This window comes from Onychomys torridus, chromosome 1 (genome assembly GCF_903995425.1).
Source record: "Onychomys torridus chromosome 1, mOncTor1.1, whole genome shotgun sequence".
In the NCBI taxonomy this organism is placed as follows: domain Eukaryota; kingdom Metazoa; phylum Chordata; class Mammalia; order Rodentia; family Cricetidae; genus Onychomys; species Onychomys torridus.
In genome coordinates, this window is record NC_050443.1 from 79076217 (window position 1) to 79094389 (window position 18173).

Genomic DNA, 18173 nt, shown 5'->3' on the forward strand with positions numbered 1-18173 from the left:
AGAGTATTTTTAACAATCATATTTCTAAGTCCATCACTAAGGTGCAAGGACAGTGGCATCTCCCAGTCATTCTTTACTCAAACTTGGGTCTTCAGAGAAGCTGCAATGGTCACAAAAGGTCAGGAACTGTAAATACCATCCATTAGAGCACATAAAATGGTAGACTTGTTCCCTGTGGAGAGCCCACCCCAGTGCCTCCCCACTCATTCTGGATGCCCAGGTAAGGCCTTCCATCCCAGGTACCTCCCTGGCCCAGGACAGCACCCAAACACACGGCTGCCTTCTGCTTAGCCCACACTGTCAGACGCAGCACTCCAGAGACCAGCCAGAAGCAGACCGTTTGCTTTCATGAGTGCTTTACTGCACTTTCAGCTTGGGCCTCGCCTGGAACAGGCGCATACACACACTGAAGAACGCACTTTGGTACTGTTTTAATCACACATCGTCCCACCTGATCCACACCACTTCACTGTGGTAACAGCATCCCTTGACAGGACATACCTTGTCCCAAGTCCTCTGTCAAAAGGCTCTTTATGAGTCAAGGGGGTACAGACAGCAGTGGCAGGCAGTCCACCAGGATGCAAGGCCCCTTCTCCGATCCTAATGTAAACAGGTTGAGCAAGTCACAACCACCAGACCACAAGGAGCTATAGCAGGTTGCCTAAAACCAAACAGACAACCAATTTATATTTCTAGGTGGAAAGGTTCAGCTCTTGGCTCTTAATACAACTATATTTGTACAGTTAAGAGTAAACAGTGTATCAGGTGCAAAAAGAAAGGGGGGGGGCGACACCCACTAGTTGGCATTTCAACTAGTCACTTCCTGTCTTGCATAGTATCTGTTATCTTGCTTTGCTGGAGGCTTCAGGCTGATGGTCATGTCTGATGCAAACCGGGATCTGCCGGGCTGCGCTGGTGGCACAGTTGGAGGGCAAGTGCCAGCTAGGGAGAACTGACTGCTATTACAGGAACCTGGCACCAGGAGGAAGCTGCTCCCTGCACAGCTTGACCCTGACCTTAGCATGACTTTATCCAGCTCTTTCTGGACCTGAGACACCAGAAAGGGAGGGGGCCTGTTCAGAGCCTAAGGTCAGCACTCACACATTCCTGGCAACAAACTTAGGAAACACAAAAGTACATTTTTCCCTCAGAAGAAACACTGGTGAGACACAGAGTAGTCTGCTCAAGTGGGCTTGGCGCCTCTCCCGCCATCCCCTTTGACTACATTGGTAACTCTGTGTATCTACCTCTCTTCTGTGGAATAGTCTTCAGAACGCTACAGACTAACCACAGGCAAAGGAGCATTCTGGGTCATCAAAGAGAATCTGTGCAGCAGCCTTGTCCTCAAAATCTGCTCCCTGCCCTACTGGCTCATAAGAACTTTAGCCAGCTCCTTTCTCTCTAAAGGCTAAATCTAAGGAGCATCCTCTGGTTGATAAGGAAAGGGCTGTCTAAGAAAGATTTAAGATGCTAAAGAGGTCAATTTGGAAAGAAACAGCAAAGGCTATGATTAAAATAACTACAACAAAATTCCACTCATTACTTAGCTCACACTACGGGGTTTTCCCTATTAAGTACCCTATATAGTATGGGTGTATTCAGGGGAAGTCGGTACATCTTCACCGAAAGAAACAAAGAAAAAGCCATTCTCAAACCTCTGTCACTCGGGTGTTCCCTTCATTCACAAATTGTATAACTCACTATTATTCAGCCCTAGAGAACTACAGCAGAAACCAGAACAGTGGGTCTTCATTTAAAGAGGGGCTAGGGTTGGTCCAGCTTTAATATCCCATATGATAAGCTAGCCTCTACCCTCTCCTGATGGCTCTCCACTTCAGTGACAAGTTAGGAAGAGGAAACCCCAAGTCACTTCAGGTTCTAGTGAGAGTCAGCTTGGGGAATGCATTAGGAGGTCACTCAAGTGAAGAATGGGCTTCTCCGGTCCTATCAGTGATCCAGACCTGCCTCATTTCTTGGAACTTGAAGTAAATTAAGAAAGGATTCCTGGACAAACCTCAGCCAGACTTAACTTTTTTTTTTTTGTTTGGGTTTTTTTTTTTTGTTTTGTTTTTAAGGTAACTAAGGGACAGCAGTCAGTTGCTGGCTGAATAATCCCTGACTTGACACCAATCCATCCAGATGACTTCTTCCACCAGGTACAATCAGCCGCAGGGTTACTTCTCTGGAGAAGGGCTGCTAAGCCCTCTTGAGGAATGGCAAGACGTACCGTCCTGTTCCTCATTTCCTCTTTAATAACAAAGGGAAACAAGCAGAATGCACACACAAGGACAAGCGGAACACGGGCAATGTGCAGGGTAGACAGAACTGCAGTGACTCGTGGGAAGTATTGATTCTGTGAAATCTCTTTTTCGCTCGCCAGCCCTCCCGCCCATTCTAATTGTCTCTACTCGTCAGGAGTCCACGTCAGCAACTGTAGCTGTGAAGGACTTCAGAAAGCACTGTGATGGGGATTTTCAGAGACAGTGTTCAGGTTTCAGTGACTAGATGTGAGAGCTTCCTGCACGCGACACGTTAGCAGTGTTCCATCTTCAAAGCCTTTCCTCCTCACCGGAAACTCTCGCCTCTACTTGGAGGAGCACTGCTCAGCAGGAAGCATGGGAATCGACACTGTCTGCAGCACACCTGAGTCTCTCTGGGGTGCGCAGGGACAGCCACAGTCGGCCCGAGTTGGCAACACTCGCTTAGCAGCGACACTGCACTTGTTACTACCACTACGCACACTCTCAAAGCCAAGGGGCCATTTAAAATATATATTTCTCATCTATTAAAAATATTTTATCTTTTTACCAAAACCAAAAATTAATTCCAACGGAAAGTGTTTTTCTACTGGTTAGTGACATATAAAAGGGTGGCATGTGGAAAAATAAGTGTCTTTGCTACTGCCCAGTAAGACTAGCCTTCCAATAATAATCTCTAGGATCATAAAGGGAATACAGGAAGAGGCAGACATTTCAGTTTTCTCCAATGGAATCTCCTTGTATGTGCACACCAGGGCCAGCTCTCCTTTTTGGGGCATTAACAGGCCTTTAGCAGCCCTTAAAGCCTTAAGATGCCTAGGACAAGAAGTAAAGTGGCATGAATATAAAGGAATGAGACCATTGTGTGTTTGTAAAACATATACCCACATGCCAGGACTCAAACAGGTTCCCCATCAGAGCAGCCTCTGAAGCCACCTATCTTGGTGATGGCCACACACATCCAGCATCCCTGGGAAGAGTCAGCTCTGAGCCACAGAGAAAGTAGCTCTGTCTGCTTCATGGACACCTTGCTTGGGACTCCACATGCTCCTTCCCACCTTCCTAGAAGCTTCAACCAACTTTGGGCTAATTCCAAATCTGAGGTTCTCTCTTCTAGAATCCCAAAAGCCTGACATCTGCCCCCAGGAAACAGCACTACAGGTAACTACCCTCAGCCGCTGACTGTAGCTCTAGCTATTTCTAAACTGACTGTTTTAGAAACACTCTGATAAAAGGCAACTTCACTGGAGAATTATGTACTATCCTGCTGGGACCTTTCAAGGGGGTCAGCAAAGGGTGGGTACAGAAGCTCTGGAAGGTTTGTTAAAATGCCAGTCACATGACTATGGTAACAGCTCATACAGACACAGGGAACGCCAGCCCACCTGAGAGTCCCTAAAATCATATCATAATCCCTATTTTCATTGAGCCCAGAAAGGCAGAAGCACCAAGCACCACCAGGGATGCAAAAGACACACAGTGTCATCTGCTAAGAAAAATAAACCCCAAAGGTCCATGGGACTACATTTACCAGCTGCATCCAGCTAGATACCTTGTTTCCACAATATCGAGTCTCAGCATTATCTTTGCCTGACTTTGGGGCAAGTTTTTCATGATTTTTAGACCGAAATTGCAGATAGCCATTGCCAAGTGGAAAGCAGTAAGGAAACCTCCTAGTTATTTCACAGGCTAGGACTCCTGGGAAAACAGGAGCCTGTGAGTGGGGCAGGCGAGTTCACTGCAGTTCTATGATTTACATCTCAGCAACACCAACTGTTTCTAGGTGGGCTTCACACTGTCACACTCAGTGCCTGGCCAGTCTCCCTAGGTGGCCGTGGCAGGCCCTTGGGTTGTATTTCCTTTGGGCACCCCATGATGGTGGAGAATCCATGGGACTTGTGGCCAGGAGACACTTGGCAGTTGGGAGAACCTGAACATCTGCATGGCAGCTTCATCACCCAGCTGACACCACTCACAAGTCAGGAAGAGCAGGTATCAGTCACACAGCATCGATCAAATGTCATAGTCTAAACTGTAAATCAAGTTCTGGAGAAGCCAAAGTTCTAAGCTCAACCAACTTAGGTGTACAGTTACGGGTGTGTGTGTGTGTGTGTGTGTGTGTGTGTGTGTGTGTGTGTGTGTGTGACAAAGACGAACGTGGTCACTTATTTACCTCGGGTCTTCACAGCACTGCACTGTTTGTCTCTGGAGAGTGAAGATCTATCTGCAAGGCTGACCTAAACACTGCTCTGTTGTAAGACGCCAGGGTCTTATGAGTGTGAGAAGGTACCCTTTCCCTGCCATCTCTAACTCTGGCCATCATGTTCATGAATGAGGCCAATCCCAATCTCATTCCAAGTGGGTGCTGCTGGATTTGGGCCCAGAAGCCTTCAGAGTTGGCTCACTCAGGGGGTGAGGAGTATGGCCCAGATCCTGGAGAGCCAAATATTCAGACCCTTGGATTTGATTACCAAGGCTCTGAAGCCTCTCAGAATTATATTAGACAGTGTTTTGCCATTGAAAGAAACTCAAAGTGAGAACATTGAGCTAGCTCTTTTGGATAAATGACTGAGGCCAAGGGCCTCTGAAAAGCAGGTAACACCACACTGTACAGTAAATGCTACTTGGCCCCAGCCAGGCTGCTGGACCGTAAGAGATACTGATCCACGTTGCCTTTCCGCCGGCTCACAGTCCGCCTCTCACTGTCAACTATGCGCTGGGACTGCAGAGCCATCGGCCGGTCCTCTTCCTCCCCCTGCCATTTCTGCCCCACCTCACGCAGCCCTGGCTCTTTGGGGGCCAGGCCCATGTCACTGCTGGGTGGTCGCAGTTTCTTAACACCATTTTGCTCCAAGTGCTTGGTCTTACAGCGCCTTTTCCGGCCCCTACGCAGGGAAGGAATTGGCTCCTCTCCTAGGCTGTCGATCAGAATGCCATTAGCCAAATCAAAATGACTGAGTGTCTTCAGCTGTTTCTTTGTTTTAAAGACCCCACCCAAAACATCACTTTTAGGCAGCACTGAATTAAGTGCCGAGGTCTTCATGACTGTGCTCATGCAAGTTTTGTCTAATGTGGCATCTAGGGTGGACCTTGACTCCTCAAACTGCCCCCCTTCCAAAGAAGGCCCACTGGCTACTCCTCTGTACTCTGAGGAGTGGCAGGTCTCCAGCGGGACCTCATGGCTCCTTTTTCTAACACAGTCCTGATCTACTTTTGTCTGGTGAACAGAAGGGAAATACTCAAGGGCAGTGGAGGTGGGCCCAGCACACTCTGAGAGCATCTGGGCCCTGGACAGTCTTGTGCTTAAAGCCAGGGGCGGCCTCTCCTTGCTGGAATGGATAGCTTCAGAGCCTGGTAACTCCTCCCCTCCTTCAGGGGCCAGGGAGGTGAGAGTGGCTTTGGAAAGGGTCTTCTTGATCTGCCGCTCCTGGAAGATCTGTTCCCACTTCTTGAGGATCCGTGGACTAGCCTCGTAGGAAGTCTGCTTCTGCAGGCTTCTGTTCAGGTTTCGAGGTGTTGATTTGATGATGAGTGGACTCAGCACTCGGCCATCAGGGAGTCTCTTGGGAGGGGTGCATGGCGAGCAGACAATGGGCTTGAAGTGGTTCAGTTCTTCAGAGATGCTGTCGTTGCTTTCAGGGCTGATGGAGCGCTCTGGCTTATGCAAGGAAGCCAAGGACGAAAGGGAGCTGAAGGGCAGGCGCTTTTCGATGGTTAAGTCAGGCGCTGAGAGGCAGCGGTTGTTTTGGGTGGACAAGAGAACACCAATAATGGGGGTGGAGCCTGGAGTTATAGTTGTGACCTGAAAGAAATATAAAAGATTGTGTGTGTGTTTTTCTTCCCTTTTTGTATTGTTTATTTTTCATTTTTTAAAACTTGTGTATATGTAGGCACATGTATGTGCAGGTGTCCAAAGAGGCCAGAAGAGGATGGTGAATCCCCTGGAGCTAGAGTTATGGGAAACAATGGCCTGCTATGGGTCTGGTTCTCGGCAAGAACAAGTGTTCTCAATTGCTGAGCCAGCCCTCCAGGTGTCTCATGCACGTATTTGTTTCTACGTAAGTCCTCTGGGAGGAGGGAGGACAGGGAAGGAAGGGAGGAAGAGTAATGCACACCTGAAACTGGGGAAATTCCAGCCTAAACCCCCCCCCCACACACACACACCCCTGAAGGAGTTAGCAACATGAAAATCTCATGGAGATGGGGCTCTCAGAGACCTTTAAAAAGGTGTCTATAATGGCTTAACATCCCCATCTGTCTACTAACTAGAAACTTCCTATCTGTCTGTAGGGTTCTCTGTGTCCTGATAAAACCGGGTGTGTGTGTGTGTGTGTGAGCGCGCGCTGGGGAGACCGCCTGGGCTGCGGTGTACCTTGGCTCTGTTGGGTGGAGCTGCTCTGAGCCTGCTCTTCACCCTGTCCTCAACTGTGTCGCTGCAGCTCTGACTCCTCTGCACCTTGCTGTTCAGCTTCCTGAAAAAAAAGAAGACATAGTTACAATTAGTCCATAGATGAGTTTAGAAAAAACTACACTCTCTTTTACCATTCTAAGCCACTCACCAAGAAAGACCATTTCCGTAAGTAGCTATAATAGAAAACAGGTTACTTATTAACCAAATGCCAGAGAAAGACAGGACACTTATCTCCAGCCCTGCCTGGGGAAGTAGAGAGGACCGCCCTCAGAAGGGTGTATACAGCATGCAATCCCCTTCCAAATAAAACCTGTTCTTCCTCTTAGACCCAAACCTCTTCTCAAGCTGTCTAAGGAAGCCATGAAATGAAAAATGGAAGCACTTAGGAAGATGTACCACGATGCTCTGTTTTTATTTAGGGAGTCAAAATTAAGTGTAGTCTCTTGCTTAACCCCATTACATTTGAATTTCCAAACACTTAAGTCCCAATGACTTGAGTCTTTCAGAACACATGATTTTTATCTTATGAAGGATAACTTTACAATTTTTGTTTTACCTATTTTGTGTGTGTGGGTGTTTTGCCTGCATGTATATCTGTGTTAACACATGCACACCTGGTGCCCATGTAGGCCAGAAGAGGGTTGAATCCCCTAGGACTAGAGTTACAGATAGTTGTGAGCTGCCATGTGCATGCATCTAACCTGGGTTCTCGAGAGGAGCAGCCAGTGATCTTAACCACTGAGCCACCTCCTGAGCCCCTCTATTATGACGTACAAACCACACTCCACAGGATTTGGATTGAGTGCTGCAGTCCACTACATTGTAGTGTGATAAATGAAGCAACAGAGAAGTTGTTATAAAGCTGAATTTCCAAGTCATTTGTTGTTGTTGTTTTTCACCCCTCAGGAATCTTATAGTTGGGGTTGTTATATTGGGTCTTGGTTTCATTCTGAACTACACTTTGTTTGTGGTAAAAGATTGGGGTCTGACATCTATCAGCTGTATGGGAGGCCAGATACAATCTACTATGGAGCTGCATGCAAGCAGTCGCCTACACCACACTATAGCTAACTTTCCCTTCTGCTCGACATAGCTTTCACCAGGCATGCACCACACACGCAGCACATACAAGGCACAAGATAAGACAGTCAAGGTCTTCAGGGAATCAGAGACCATCGGAACAGACAAATAATTCAGCATTACACAATTTAAGAGCATAATAAAGCAGTTATGAGATAAGAGGCAAAAATAGCATTAAAAAGAGAGTTATAACTAAGATGGAATGAAAAAAACTGGAAAATCTATAGCATGTTCACTTTGCTGGATGAACAAGTATTTCCAATAAATCAAGACAGACACATAACTATGTAGATGATTCCAAACAAAAATTATTTCCTCAATTGACCCTAATTAGCTCTTTAATGGGATGCATCATATAAACTCTTTTTTTAGAAAAGATTTTTAACATCAGAACTGGCTCAGAGAAAACTTAGAAAAGAAGGAAGCAAGGAAGGGAGGGAGGGAGGATTATCTTAGTATTTTTGCACCCTGCATCTCCAGAGAAGGCCTGTCCACCACTGAGAATGGCTTCTGTTCCAGCGCCTGTGTGGTTTTGCCCATTCTATTCTTATGGCCACATGGTGTTAACAGGAGAAAATGGTGGCTGTGTAACACACAGTCACACTTTTACTTAGAAAAATATTTAAGTTCATTTGCATTCCTAAAAACCACACAATCAGTCATGTAAGCCACCTGTGGTGGTCTGAATAGGAATGGTCCCCATGGACTCCTGTGTTTGAATGCTTGGCCCATAGGGAGTGGCACGATTAGGAGGTGTGGCCTTTGTTGGAGGATGTGTATCACTACAGGGATGGGCTTTGGGGTCTTGTACACTCAAGTTATGCTCAGTGTGGCAGTCTCCTTCTGCTACCTGCAGATCAAGATGCAGAACTCTCAGCTCCTACTCCAGCACCATGTCTGCCTGCACAAAGTCATATTTCCTGTCATGACAATAATGGTCTTTAAGGCACCTCCAATTACTGTTTTCCTTTGTAAGAGTTTCCATGGTCATGGTGTCTCTTCACAGCAATAGAAACCCTAACTCTGACACCACCACTAAAGGCTTTGTAAATAACATGCACTTTGACTATGGATTTAGAGCTGAAAGAGGTGGCATTACTATTTAGATACATGATTTTTAGTGAGGCAATCGGACAATGAGAGGAAAAGATTTTCTGACAATGCAAGAAAGAAGACCTCTGCAACTTCGGCAGCTCTCTGGAACAGTCTGATGCCACTGGAGGGTGGCTAAAGCTGCACCTAAACCATGAATTCCAAATTCTGTACTGAGGAATTAACAACACAGGCTGCAAATCCACCTTATCAGGGGTAATGGCCAAGGTGACAGTTTTAAGTCCAAATTATAGGTACACAAATGACTGCTGCCTGTAGCTGGGAAAACCATTTCACATCTCTCCCCTCAACTCCATATTGGTGAAGGAAAAGCCCAGGGAGCAAACTTATATTTGTGGTGATGAAGCATACATACCATGAAGACACCCACACAAGTTTCTGACAGTGAAAGTATTTTTGATGAACTTTAGCATTATTGTCTACTTCTAGAAGAGAATCCACTGGAACTTTAGCATGTATCCTACTGAACCTTTAAAAACTATTCAGGGATTATTAACGTTGTAACAATGTTAAGTCTAGCAATCCATGAGCAAGATGCGATTCCCTTTATTTAGGTTCTCTTAATAATCAAACTTTGGGGTTTTCAGTATTAAAATTTTATGTTTCTCTGGTTAACTTGATTTCTAATTATTCTGTTTTTTTTTTTTTAATCCTAGTAATGGATCAAAATGGGACTGTTTTTTTTTTCAATTTCATTTTTAAATTGTTCACTGCTAGTATATAGAAATGCAACTGAATTTGGTGTAGATGATGGCAGAAGAGAGAACTGACTCCTGCAAGTTGCCCTCTGACCTCCACAGGAGTGCACACACGTGCGCGCATACAAACACACACACACACACATATGAACACACATAATAGGTGTAAAAGATAAATAAATAAAACTAAGACTTAATGAAGACTAGAGATGACATTAAGAAGTTTAAGAATATATAGCAGCAATTACTTTTTAAATCATGTCATATTGGTAAGTCATAGTGACCAATCTGAACTCTGCCCCAAACCTAACACCCCTGACAGCCCAAACAAGAAAAATGCAACCCAACATAGAGAGCTTTTAGCAAGAGAAAAAATACCTATGGACTAGACAGTTTTCCTGTAAGAGCTTCTAGAATCACAATTTCAGTTTGAATTTAGTGGGGAAATAGGAATGAGGAGTAAAAAAAAATAATGACTTTAGAAATAATTAAACTTTTCAGATAAAATTTTTGAATTTAACTTTGTTATATATCCTACTTAGTTTTCAAATTAATTTTTCCAATTAATAATATATTCAGAAATGATCTCTGGTTAACTTCTAGTTATCTGAAAGAATTACAACCTCATCAGATGACCACAAAGCCCTCTTTTCTTTGAGTTTCTTTTATGAAAATTAGTTGACCTGTTCACAATATCCACAGTCAGAATCTATCAATGAACTTCCTCAAAATGGCTGCCCCCTTCAGCTCACTCCATTCACCTGCCTGTACACTTCTATACTTAAGAAACACAAGGGCTGGAGATGGCTCAGAGGTTAAGAGCACTGGCTGCTCTTCCAGAGGTCCTGAATTCAATTCCCAGCACCCACATGGTGGCTCACAACCATCTGGCACCCTCTTCTGTACACATAATAAATAAATCTTTGCTGGGTGGTAGTGGCACACACCTTTAATCCCAGCTCTCAGGAGGCAGAGCCAGGTAGATCTCTGTGAGTTCGAGGTCAGCCTGGGCTACAGAGCGAGTTCTAGGAAAGGCGCAAAACTACACAGAGATTATACACACACACACACACACACACACACACACACACACACACACACACACACACACACATATATATTAGCTGGTTCCTAAAATGATTTTCTTGCATGCTTCCAAAGAACTCCTAACAGTGTATTTATCTAAAATGCCTATCAAGCAGCCAAGGCCGAACAAAAGTACTCCTGTCTCCTAGGTCAGGCAGATAGCTTTATCTCTTGTGCAATTTAGGGTGAGACCCTCCTTTCTTATACAACCTTACTAATAGACCCCTAACTTCTCACCTAACCACTTCTAGGAATGTAGACTGAGCACATAAGATCCCCTTTTTGATATGCTAACCAGTCATTGGCACTCAGGTGACCTTCTCTTTTACCACTCCCATTTTGGATTGTAAAAGAAAGCCTGGTGGTCACTGCCTGAGGAAAATTCTTACCTGCCTTTATGACCCCGTAGAATTCAAGCCTAGTGACCTTGCTCGACCAGGGGATTGCTATTGCTTGGAGAGACTTAGGAGAAACATGGAGAACTTAGAGACGAGAACAGAGAGGGATAAGGAAGATTTGGACCAGAAAAACGTGTGGACAAGATGGAAGATGAGGAAGAGCCAGATGGGGAAGTACTAGCTGGGTAAGAATGAGATGAGCAGGATCTAGATGAGGCAGAATTGAGATGAGAGAATTAAGATAGAACACAGAAGGAGCAGTAGATGAATATAGAGAGAAATCAGGCAAGAAAGGAGCTAGGCATGAGAACAGAACTGAAGCTGTGTAAATAGGATGTTATGCCAGAGGAATTAAAGCGAATGGACTAAAGAGCTCGGTGTGCTGAGATTCTATTTTCCCCCAAATAGTCTGTGTGTGTGTGTGTGTGTGTGTGTGTGTGTGTGTGTGTCCCCGTCCATTCGTAGTTCTCTCTCCAGAGCTCCTGGGATGTATAACAGTAAGGCTGGTCCTTCAAATATTATACAAGACCTATTGCCACAGTATCCTCCACCATAACTGCCACCACAGTTGCTGGAACTACTGATGTTTCCTCCACAACCAAAGTTGTCACCACCACCAAGCTTGTCTCCATAACCACCAACGAAGTATTCAGGACTATCTCAGCCCCTTTGGCTAGATGAACCGTGAGCCATGCCTTACTTCAACGGGGCTTTCCTCACTTCACAGCTGTGACCGACAGATAGTGTTTCTGGACTGTCATGTCTATGTAGTCATGGCCATCAAAGGCTTCGTAAGTAAAGCTCCTCTGCTGGATGCTGCCACAGTGAGCCACAACATCAATCACTTCAGATTTCCCATGCTGTGCCAAACAATCTGTCAGAGCAGGTTTGTGGTGGTATGAACGGCCTCCATAAGCTCATATATTTGAATGCTTAGTCATCAGGGAGTAGCATTCTTTTTAAAGGATTAGGAGGTGTGGCCTTGTTGGAGGAAATGTGTCACTGGGGGTGGGCTTTGAGATTTCAAAAGCCCACACCAGGCCCAGTGCCTGTCTGTCTCTGTCTCTGTCTCTCTCTGCCTATGGATCAGGATGTAACTCTCAGCTAGTGCATACCTGCTTGCATGCTGCCATGCTTCCTGCCATGAGGATAATGAACTAAACCTCCGAAACTGTAAGCAAGTCTCCAATTCAATGTTTTCTTTTCTAAGAGTTGCTACAGTCATGATGTCTCTTCACAGCAATAGAATACAGACTAAGACAATGCTTCTCCAGTACCTTCTTTAATACTCCTGGAAAATCTTCCACAGTGAAATGAGTGCCTCATCTTGTGAGGTCACCTTCTGTAGATCTGCTCTTCCATCCTCCTTGTGAGGCCTTACAGGCATGTCCGCATTCACCTCTTTTATAGCAGTTTAGATGACCAACCCACAGCCCTTGAAGAATTGAGTGTTTGGCTATCTCAGGAATGCCCCTGTTGGACTCTCATGAAGCTGCTTAGGTTCCACAGGAGACTTGGACTTGGACACGACAGGCTCCAATTGAGCTTCTTTTGGGGTTGGTCAGGCACATATAATATCCAATTTACTGTCTCAAAAACTAAACTAATAATTGAACCTTGCCTGACTTGAATATTTGTAAGATGAGCCCTAAGATCCACGTTACATAATTGAACTCACACTGACCTCAATGTGAGCTAACAAAGTCTAAGTCAGTGTTTGCATGTTAACTGGTCCATGGTAAGGATAGGCTATGAGACAGGGAAGAAGATATGGGAGAGATGTTCTACAAGCACACTCCTCTATGCTTGTACAATTCTGACCAAGAGAGAATAACTTTAAGGCCTTTATGTACTGTCATATTAATCTGCAGGTCCTCTTTCAGAAGGAAGAATTGTACCAGCATAAGGGTAGAGGCAAAGCTGGTGAGAAGCAATTCACCATGCAGCATGGACTCCAACAGAGGCAATGTCCCTTTGGTACAGTATCATTAATTTATTTTTAAAGTTATTTCACATTATAATATTAATTGTGATTTCTGGCTTTATTGGAAAAATGATTTTACTTTTTTCTTCCTGTTTTATAGTCATTAAGATATAACTATGACTGAGTATGATAATCAGGAATTCTGATGTATAGTGCTGGAAGGACACTCTACTTCAGGCTCACACACAGTGAGTCTATCTTCACACTGTGTGTGTGGGTGTGTCACAGGCTTACCCACTTACTGGGTTCTGACTCTATCAACTAAGCTAACTGTCTAGGACAAATGGCTGTTCCACAAACATCACACAAGCAAATAAACACCCAGGGAAGGGCCCACAGGAGTTACTGTTACTCCAGGGACAACACCTAAGAGTAAAACACTTTTACAAAGGCCACCAAACTGCTCCAGAAGAACATACACAGAGGTTTCAGGAACAGACTTGATTGCATCAGAGACCTTCCAGGACAGAAGCCCTGACAAAGTTATTAAACTTGGTAGCTTGTCCCAGTTACACAGAGACCAGTGACTTCTCCAGGAAAGAAGAGTCCATGTGTGTCCAGAGGCAGCAGAAAAGAGTTACTACATAGTGCTGGCAGGAAAGAGAACATGAGCCCCAGCAGGAAGGATGAATAAGGCCAGCTTTAAGGAAAAAAGACAGCAAAATGGGGTCAAGACTGTGCTTCACACCCCTATATTAAAACGGAGCACAGCATGGAGCACCCACTTTCAAAATATCTACTAAACAAATGAGTGATTGCCCACCTGCCTGCCCTTCATTATTCCTCCAGGATCCAGCAACTATCCACCCTTGCTTTCTTCTTCTCCCAGGACTTGCAAAGGCTAAAGGATCCAGAAATGCCTTGACCAGGGTTTTTAAAAACTTCCTGAAACCCATGTTAGATCTAGGCAAGGAAAAGAAACTTAACACAGGCCTCACTCCTTCTAAGAGTTTTAAAGTCCAGAGGGAAAGTCTACAGATACTGTCAAACAAAAGAAAACTCATCATTTCCATAGGAGAAAGGGTCACACTTTGCAGCTATGAAATTAACAGAATCCTACCCAGAAGATGCCAGAAATGGGTAAACATGACTTTTCTATAAAAATTCAGGAGGGGCTGAGAAGAATGAGTCTGATTTCAAAGACCACTTGCAATCCTAATGCTAGGAAGGTGGGGACAAGCAGGTCTTAGGCTCCCTGGGCAGTCTTCTGGCCCATTTGGCAAGCTTCAGGACAATCAGGTGCCCTGTGTCAAAGAACAAGGTAGATGGCTCCTGAGGAACATCACTGGGAGTTAACCTTTGAGACACAGACACAGACACACACACACACACACACACACACACACACACATACACACATACACACACACACACACACACACACACACACACACACACCTTCTTTGTAACACTTTTTTTTTTTTCCAAGACAGGGTTTCTCTGTCTGGCTGCCCTGGAACTCACTCTGTAACCCAGGCTGGCCTCAAACTCACAGAGATCCACCTGCCTCTGCCTCCGAAGTGCTGGGATTAGAGGCGTGTGCCACCACCACCCGGCTATAATCTACATTTGAAAAATTCAGTTCCCACCTCTTTTTACTCCTTCTACTTGTCAGCAGCCCCTGTCATCCCCCAAATGAAGGAACTCTGAATTCAGCTGTCAGTCTCTTACCCTGCCAGGAAAGCTAAGGAGTAGGAGCTGTTCTTGGAAACAAAGGCCGAGCGATGAGTCTGGATCATTTGGCCCCGAGAAGGCTCTTCATTCTCTGAATCTGAGAGACGTGCAGGACACTGGCAAGGAGACAGGGAGATAAGATTAGGGTTCCCATCGTATCTATCAGAGCTATACTTTCAAAGTTCAATCTCTAAGTCACTTTTCTGAGTTTCAATCTGATTACAAATGCTTTCTGAAAATACTAATTGCAAATGTGGCTTTAACTGAAAGTATACCAAATCAAACGGACCCATTATCAAATTGCATATATTTTCTTCCAACTCTGAGAGAGGTGACAGACTCAACGCAGGTAAACAATGGCGATCTCTATGCACTTTCTCTTTTCATACCCAATTTGGTACCAAGCAAAAGACTATTCAGATCCCCTCTCTTTATCAGCGTCACTCTGGGTTCAATGATTCATCTTTAAGTCTGTTTTTGTTGTCTCTAAATCGGTGGTTCTCAACATGTGGGCTTTGATCCCCTTGACAAACATCTGTCTCCAAAATATTTACATTATAATTCAAAAGAGTAGCAAAATTACAGTTATGAAGTAGCAACGAGAATAATCTTAAGGTTGGGATCATCACACCATGAGGAACTGTATTAAAGCATCACAAAATTAGGAAGGCTGAGAACCACTGCCCTGCTGTAAGGATTTTGCTAAGCTGATAAAGTATTAAATAAGTTAAAATGTAAATCTTCAAAAAATAGACTTTACTTTTATTAAATAGTATTAAGGAAAAAAAGCTTAGTTTTATACTATTCACCAAATTCCTTTCAACTGATGAAACCTAAATTGCATTATTGCAAATAAATATATTTGCATTATTGCAAATAAACATAGACAAAAGCTACCTATGTCTCTACGCTTCCATGCCCACAACCTAGAAACATTAGGTATTGTTTACTTCTCATCTTTCTTTCACCTTGGATATAAATAAGCCTAAGGCATGATGGGCCCTTAAGACAGTACAGATCATGGGTAAATGAAATGTCTGAAGTGACACTGTCCCCCCCCAAGGATACACTGGTGGTAGCAGGGGAAGCAGGTGTGGTGCCTTCATACACCACAGAAAGGAGCTTATGAACACCACACTTTCTAGGGGACAACTGAGCAACAAACATGTTAAAACAGCTTCAAAGCACACTTCCTTTCACCTGGTCTTCTACTTTCAGAAATTTACCACAGTGTTATTTAAGACAGCAAGGTATCTACAGAAGATTAAAACAGCCACATACATTGAACTAGGGGAAAACTGAAGAAAGATAGGATTCTTTATTTACAAGGAAAGGCACAATTTATAATTAGCTAAAAGTGGTTATAAAGCAGTATGTACGCAAAGCAACATTTCTGGATGAAAAGAACATGTAGCATGTACACAAGGATGTGTGTGTGTGTGTGTGTGTGTGTGTGTGTGTGTGTGTGTGTGTGCGCGCGCGCGCATTGCACTTAGAAAACAGGTCAGATTAGGACAATTACCAAAATGCCTGTAAGGGTTACTTCTACGTTGTAGGGTAATTAATCTTTTACTTCTGATTTATAATCCTTAATATAACTGTTAGCTATACTGTTTTCCAACAGTTCACATCATTACTGAAGTAATGGTACCATAAGAAAACAACAAATCAAACATTTTATTTCCATTATAGAAATAATAATCTCTCCTTTCTTAGAAAGAATATGCTCTGAGTTTAATAATTCCATGAGCATGCATCAGAAACTTGTGAGGGGCAAGGAATTGTAGGAGGTTTTTGTCAGATACATGTCAACAATCTCATATAATGAAGGGCTGGAGAGATGGCTCAGTGGCTGAGAGCTGACTGCTCTTCCAGAGGACCCAGATTCAATTCCCAGCACCCACATGGCAGCTCACAACTGTCTCTAACTCTAAGATCTGACACCCTCACACAGACACACATGCAGGCAAAATACCAATGCAAATAAAAAATAAATTAAACAAATCTATAGTAGGAGCATGAAATCTTGTAAAAGTCACAAATATGAAGGGTGGAGTGAGAGAGGGGGATGAATGAAGTGAGCAATCTCTACCAGTTTGAAGGTGACAGCTTTTCAAATGGACAGAGGAACAAGCAGCAAGCTGTTGAAAATGTACCTGAGGAGGGAAAGCAGGGTGTATATGTTGGCAGCAAACTGTTCTGCTCCCAAGAGTCTTGGCGCATACTCAAGGATGGAAAGAAGACCAGCTAGAATTATGTTAAGGAAGGACCTGGGTGCTGGGTGAAGACTTCTCATTTAGTTCTCAAAGAAATGTAGAGTCATTGAGGTTTGGTGGTAGGGAAGTGTAATGACTCCTATCATCGTGACACACCCTTAATACAAAGAGTCCTCTGGCTGGCTTTCCACTGAGACAATTTCAGATTCTCTTGGGTCCCAATTTTAATATAATGAAATCGTTTGTTCAAGACCAAACACTTGCTTTTTCCCTAGCACAGGGGCCTGAATCCAGGGCTTTGCACATGCCAGTCAAGTGCTCCTCCACTCCACCGTCCAGTCAAGTGCTCCTCCACTCCACCGTCCAGTCAAGTGCTCCTCCACTCCACCGTCCAGTCAAGTGCTCCTCCACTCCACCGTCCAGTCAAGTGCTCCTCCACTCCACCGTCCAGTCAAGTGCTCCTCCACTCCACCGTCCAGTCAAGTGCTCCTCCACTCCACCGTCCAGTCAAGTGCTCCTCCACTCCACCGTCCAGTCAAGTGCTCCTCCACTCCACCGTCCAGTCAAGTGCTCCTCCACTCCACCGTCCAGTCAAGTGCTCCTCCACTCCACCGTCCAGTCAAGTGCTCCTCCACTCCACCGTCCAGTCAAGTGCTCCTCCACTCCACCGTCCAGTCAAGTGCTCCTCCACTCCACCGTCCAGTCAAGTGCTCCTCCACTCCACCGTCCAGTCAAGTGCTCCTCCACTCCACCGTCCAGTCAAGTGCTCCTCCACTCCACCGTCCAGCCCTTGTTGGGATTTTTATTGTCAACAGTCTGAGTTGCCCAGGCTAGCTTTGAACTCACTCTGAGGTCCAATCAGACCATGACGTTGCAATCTTACAACTTCTGTCTCTAAAGCAGTTGAGAGCGCAAGCCTACATCAGTCTAAAAACTATTTAAGTCATGTAAAAGTTCTCAAAAATGTAAAAGGAATTAGGAGGGGAGAAAAGGGCAGGATCATAAAAATCCAAAACAGGTTAGACTTTACTTACTGTGCTTTGCGTTGACAATGTTGTGAACTTGGCTATTACCAATAAGGGAATCTGAAGATCTGTATTTTCTGATTCCTCTAAAGAAGTGAGCTACACTGCTGTAACTGCTTTCTACTTCAAAGATGGTAGTACCCAAAGCAAAGTAATTATGACTCTCACTCGTGACATGAAATCAGTATTAGAGAACAGTTCCTGGAGAAAATCTGGACCTGCAGGCTCCT

At 44.5% G+C, this 18173-nt stretch overlaps 1 protein-coding gene across 1 annotated transcript in view; it reads right to left on the reverse strand.

Annotated features, from left to right (window-relative positions):
• Nucleotides 1–339: 339 nt before the first annotated feature.
• Rnf169 (ring finger protein 169) overlaps nt 340–18173 on the reverse strand; it is a 64568-nt gene continuing 46734 nt past the window's right edge. Inside the window, exons 4-6 of the mRNA XM_036193685.1 lie at nt 14700–14818; nt 6631–6730; nt 340–6060 (exon numbers count right to left, since the gene is read on the reverse strand). Of these exons, the coding sequence (XP_036049578.1) occupies nt 4879–6060; nt 6631–6730; nt 14700–14818 (1401 nt within the window). The 3' untranslated portion in view covers nt 340–4878. The remainder of the gene's footprint in view (nt 6061–6630; nt 6731–14699; nt 14819–18173) is intronic.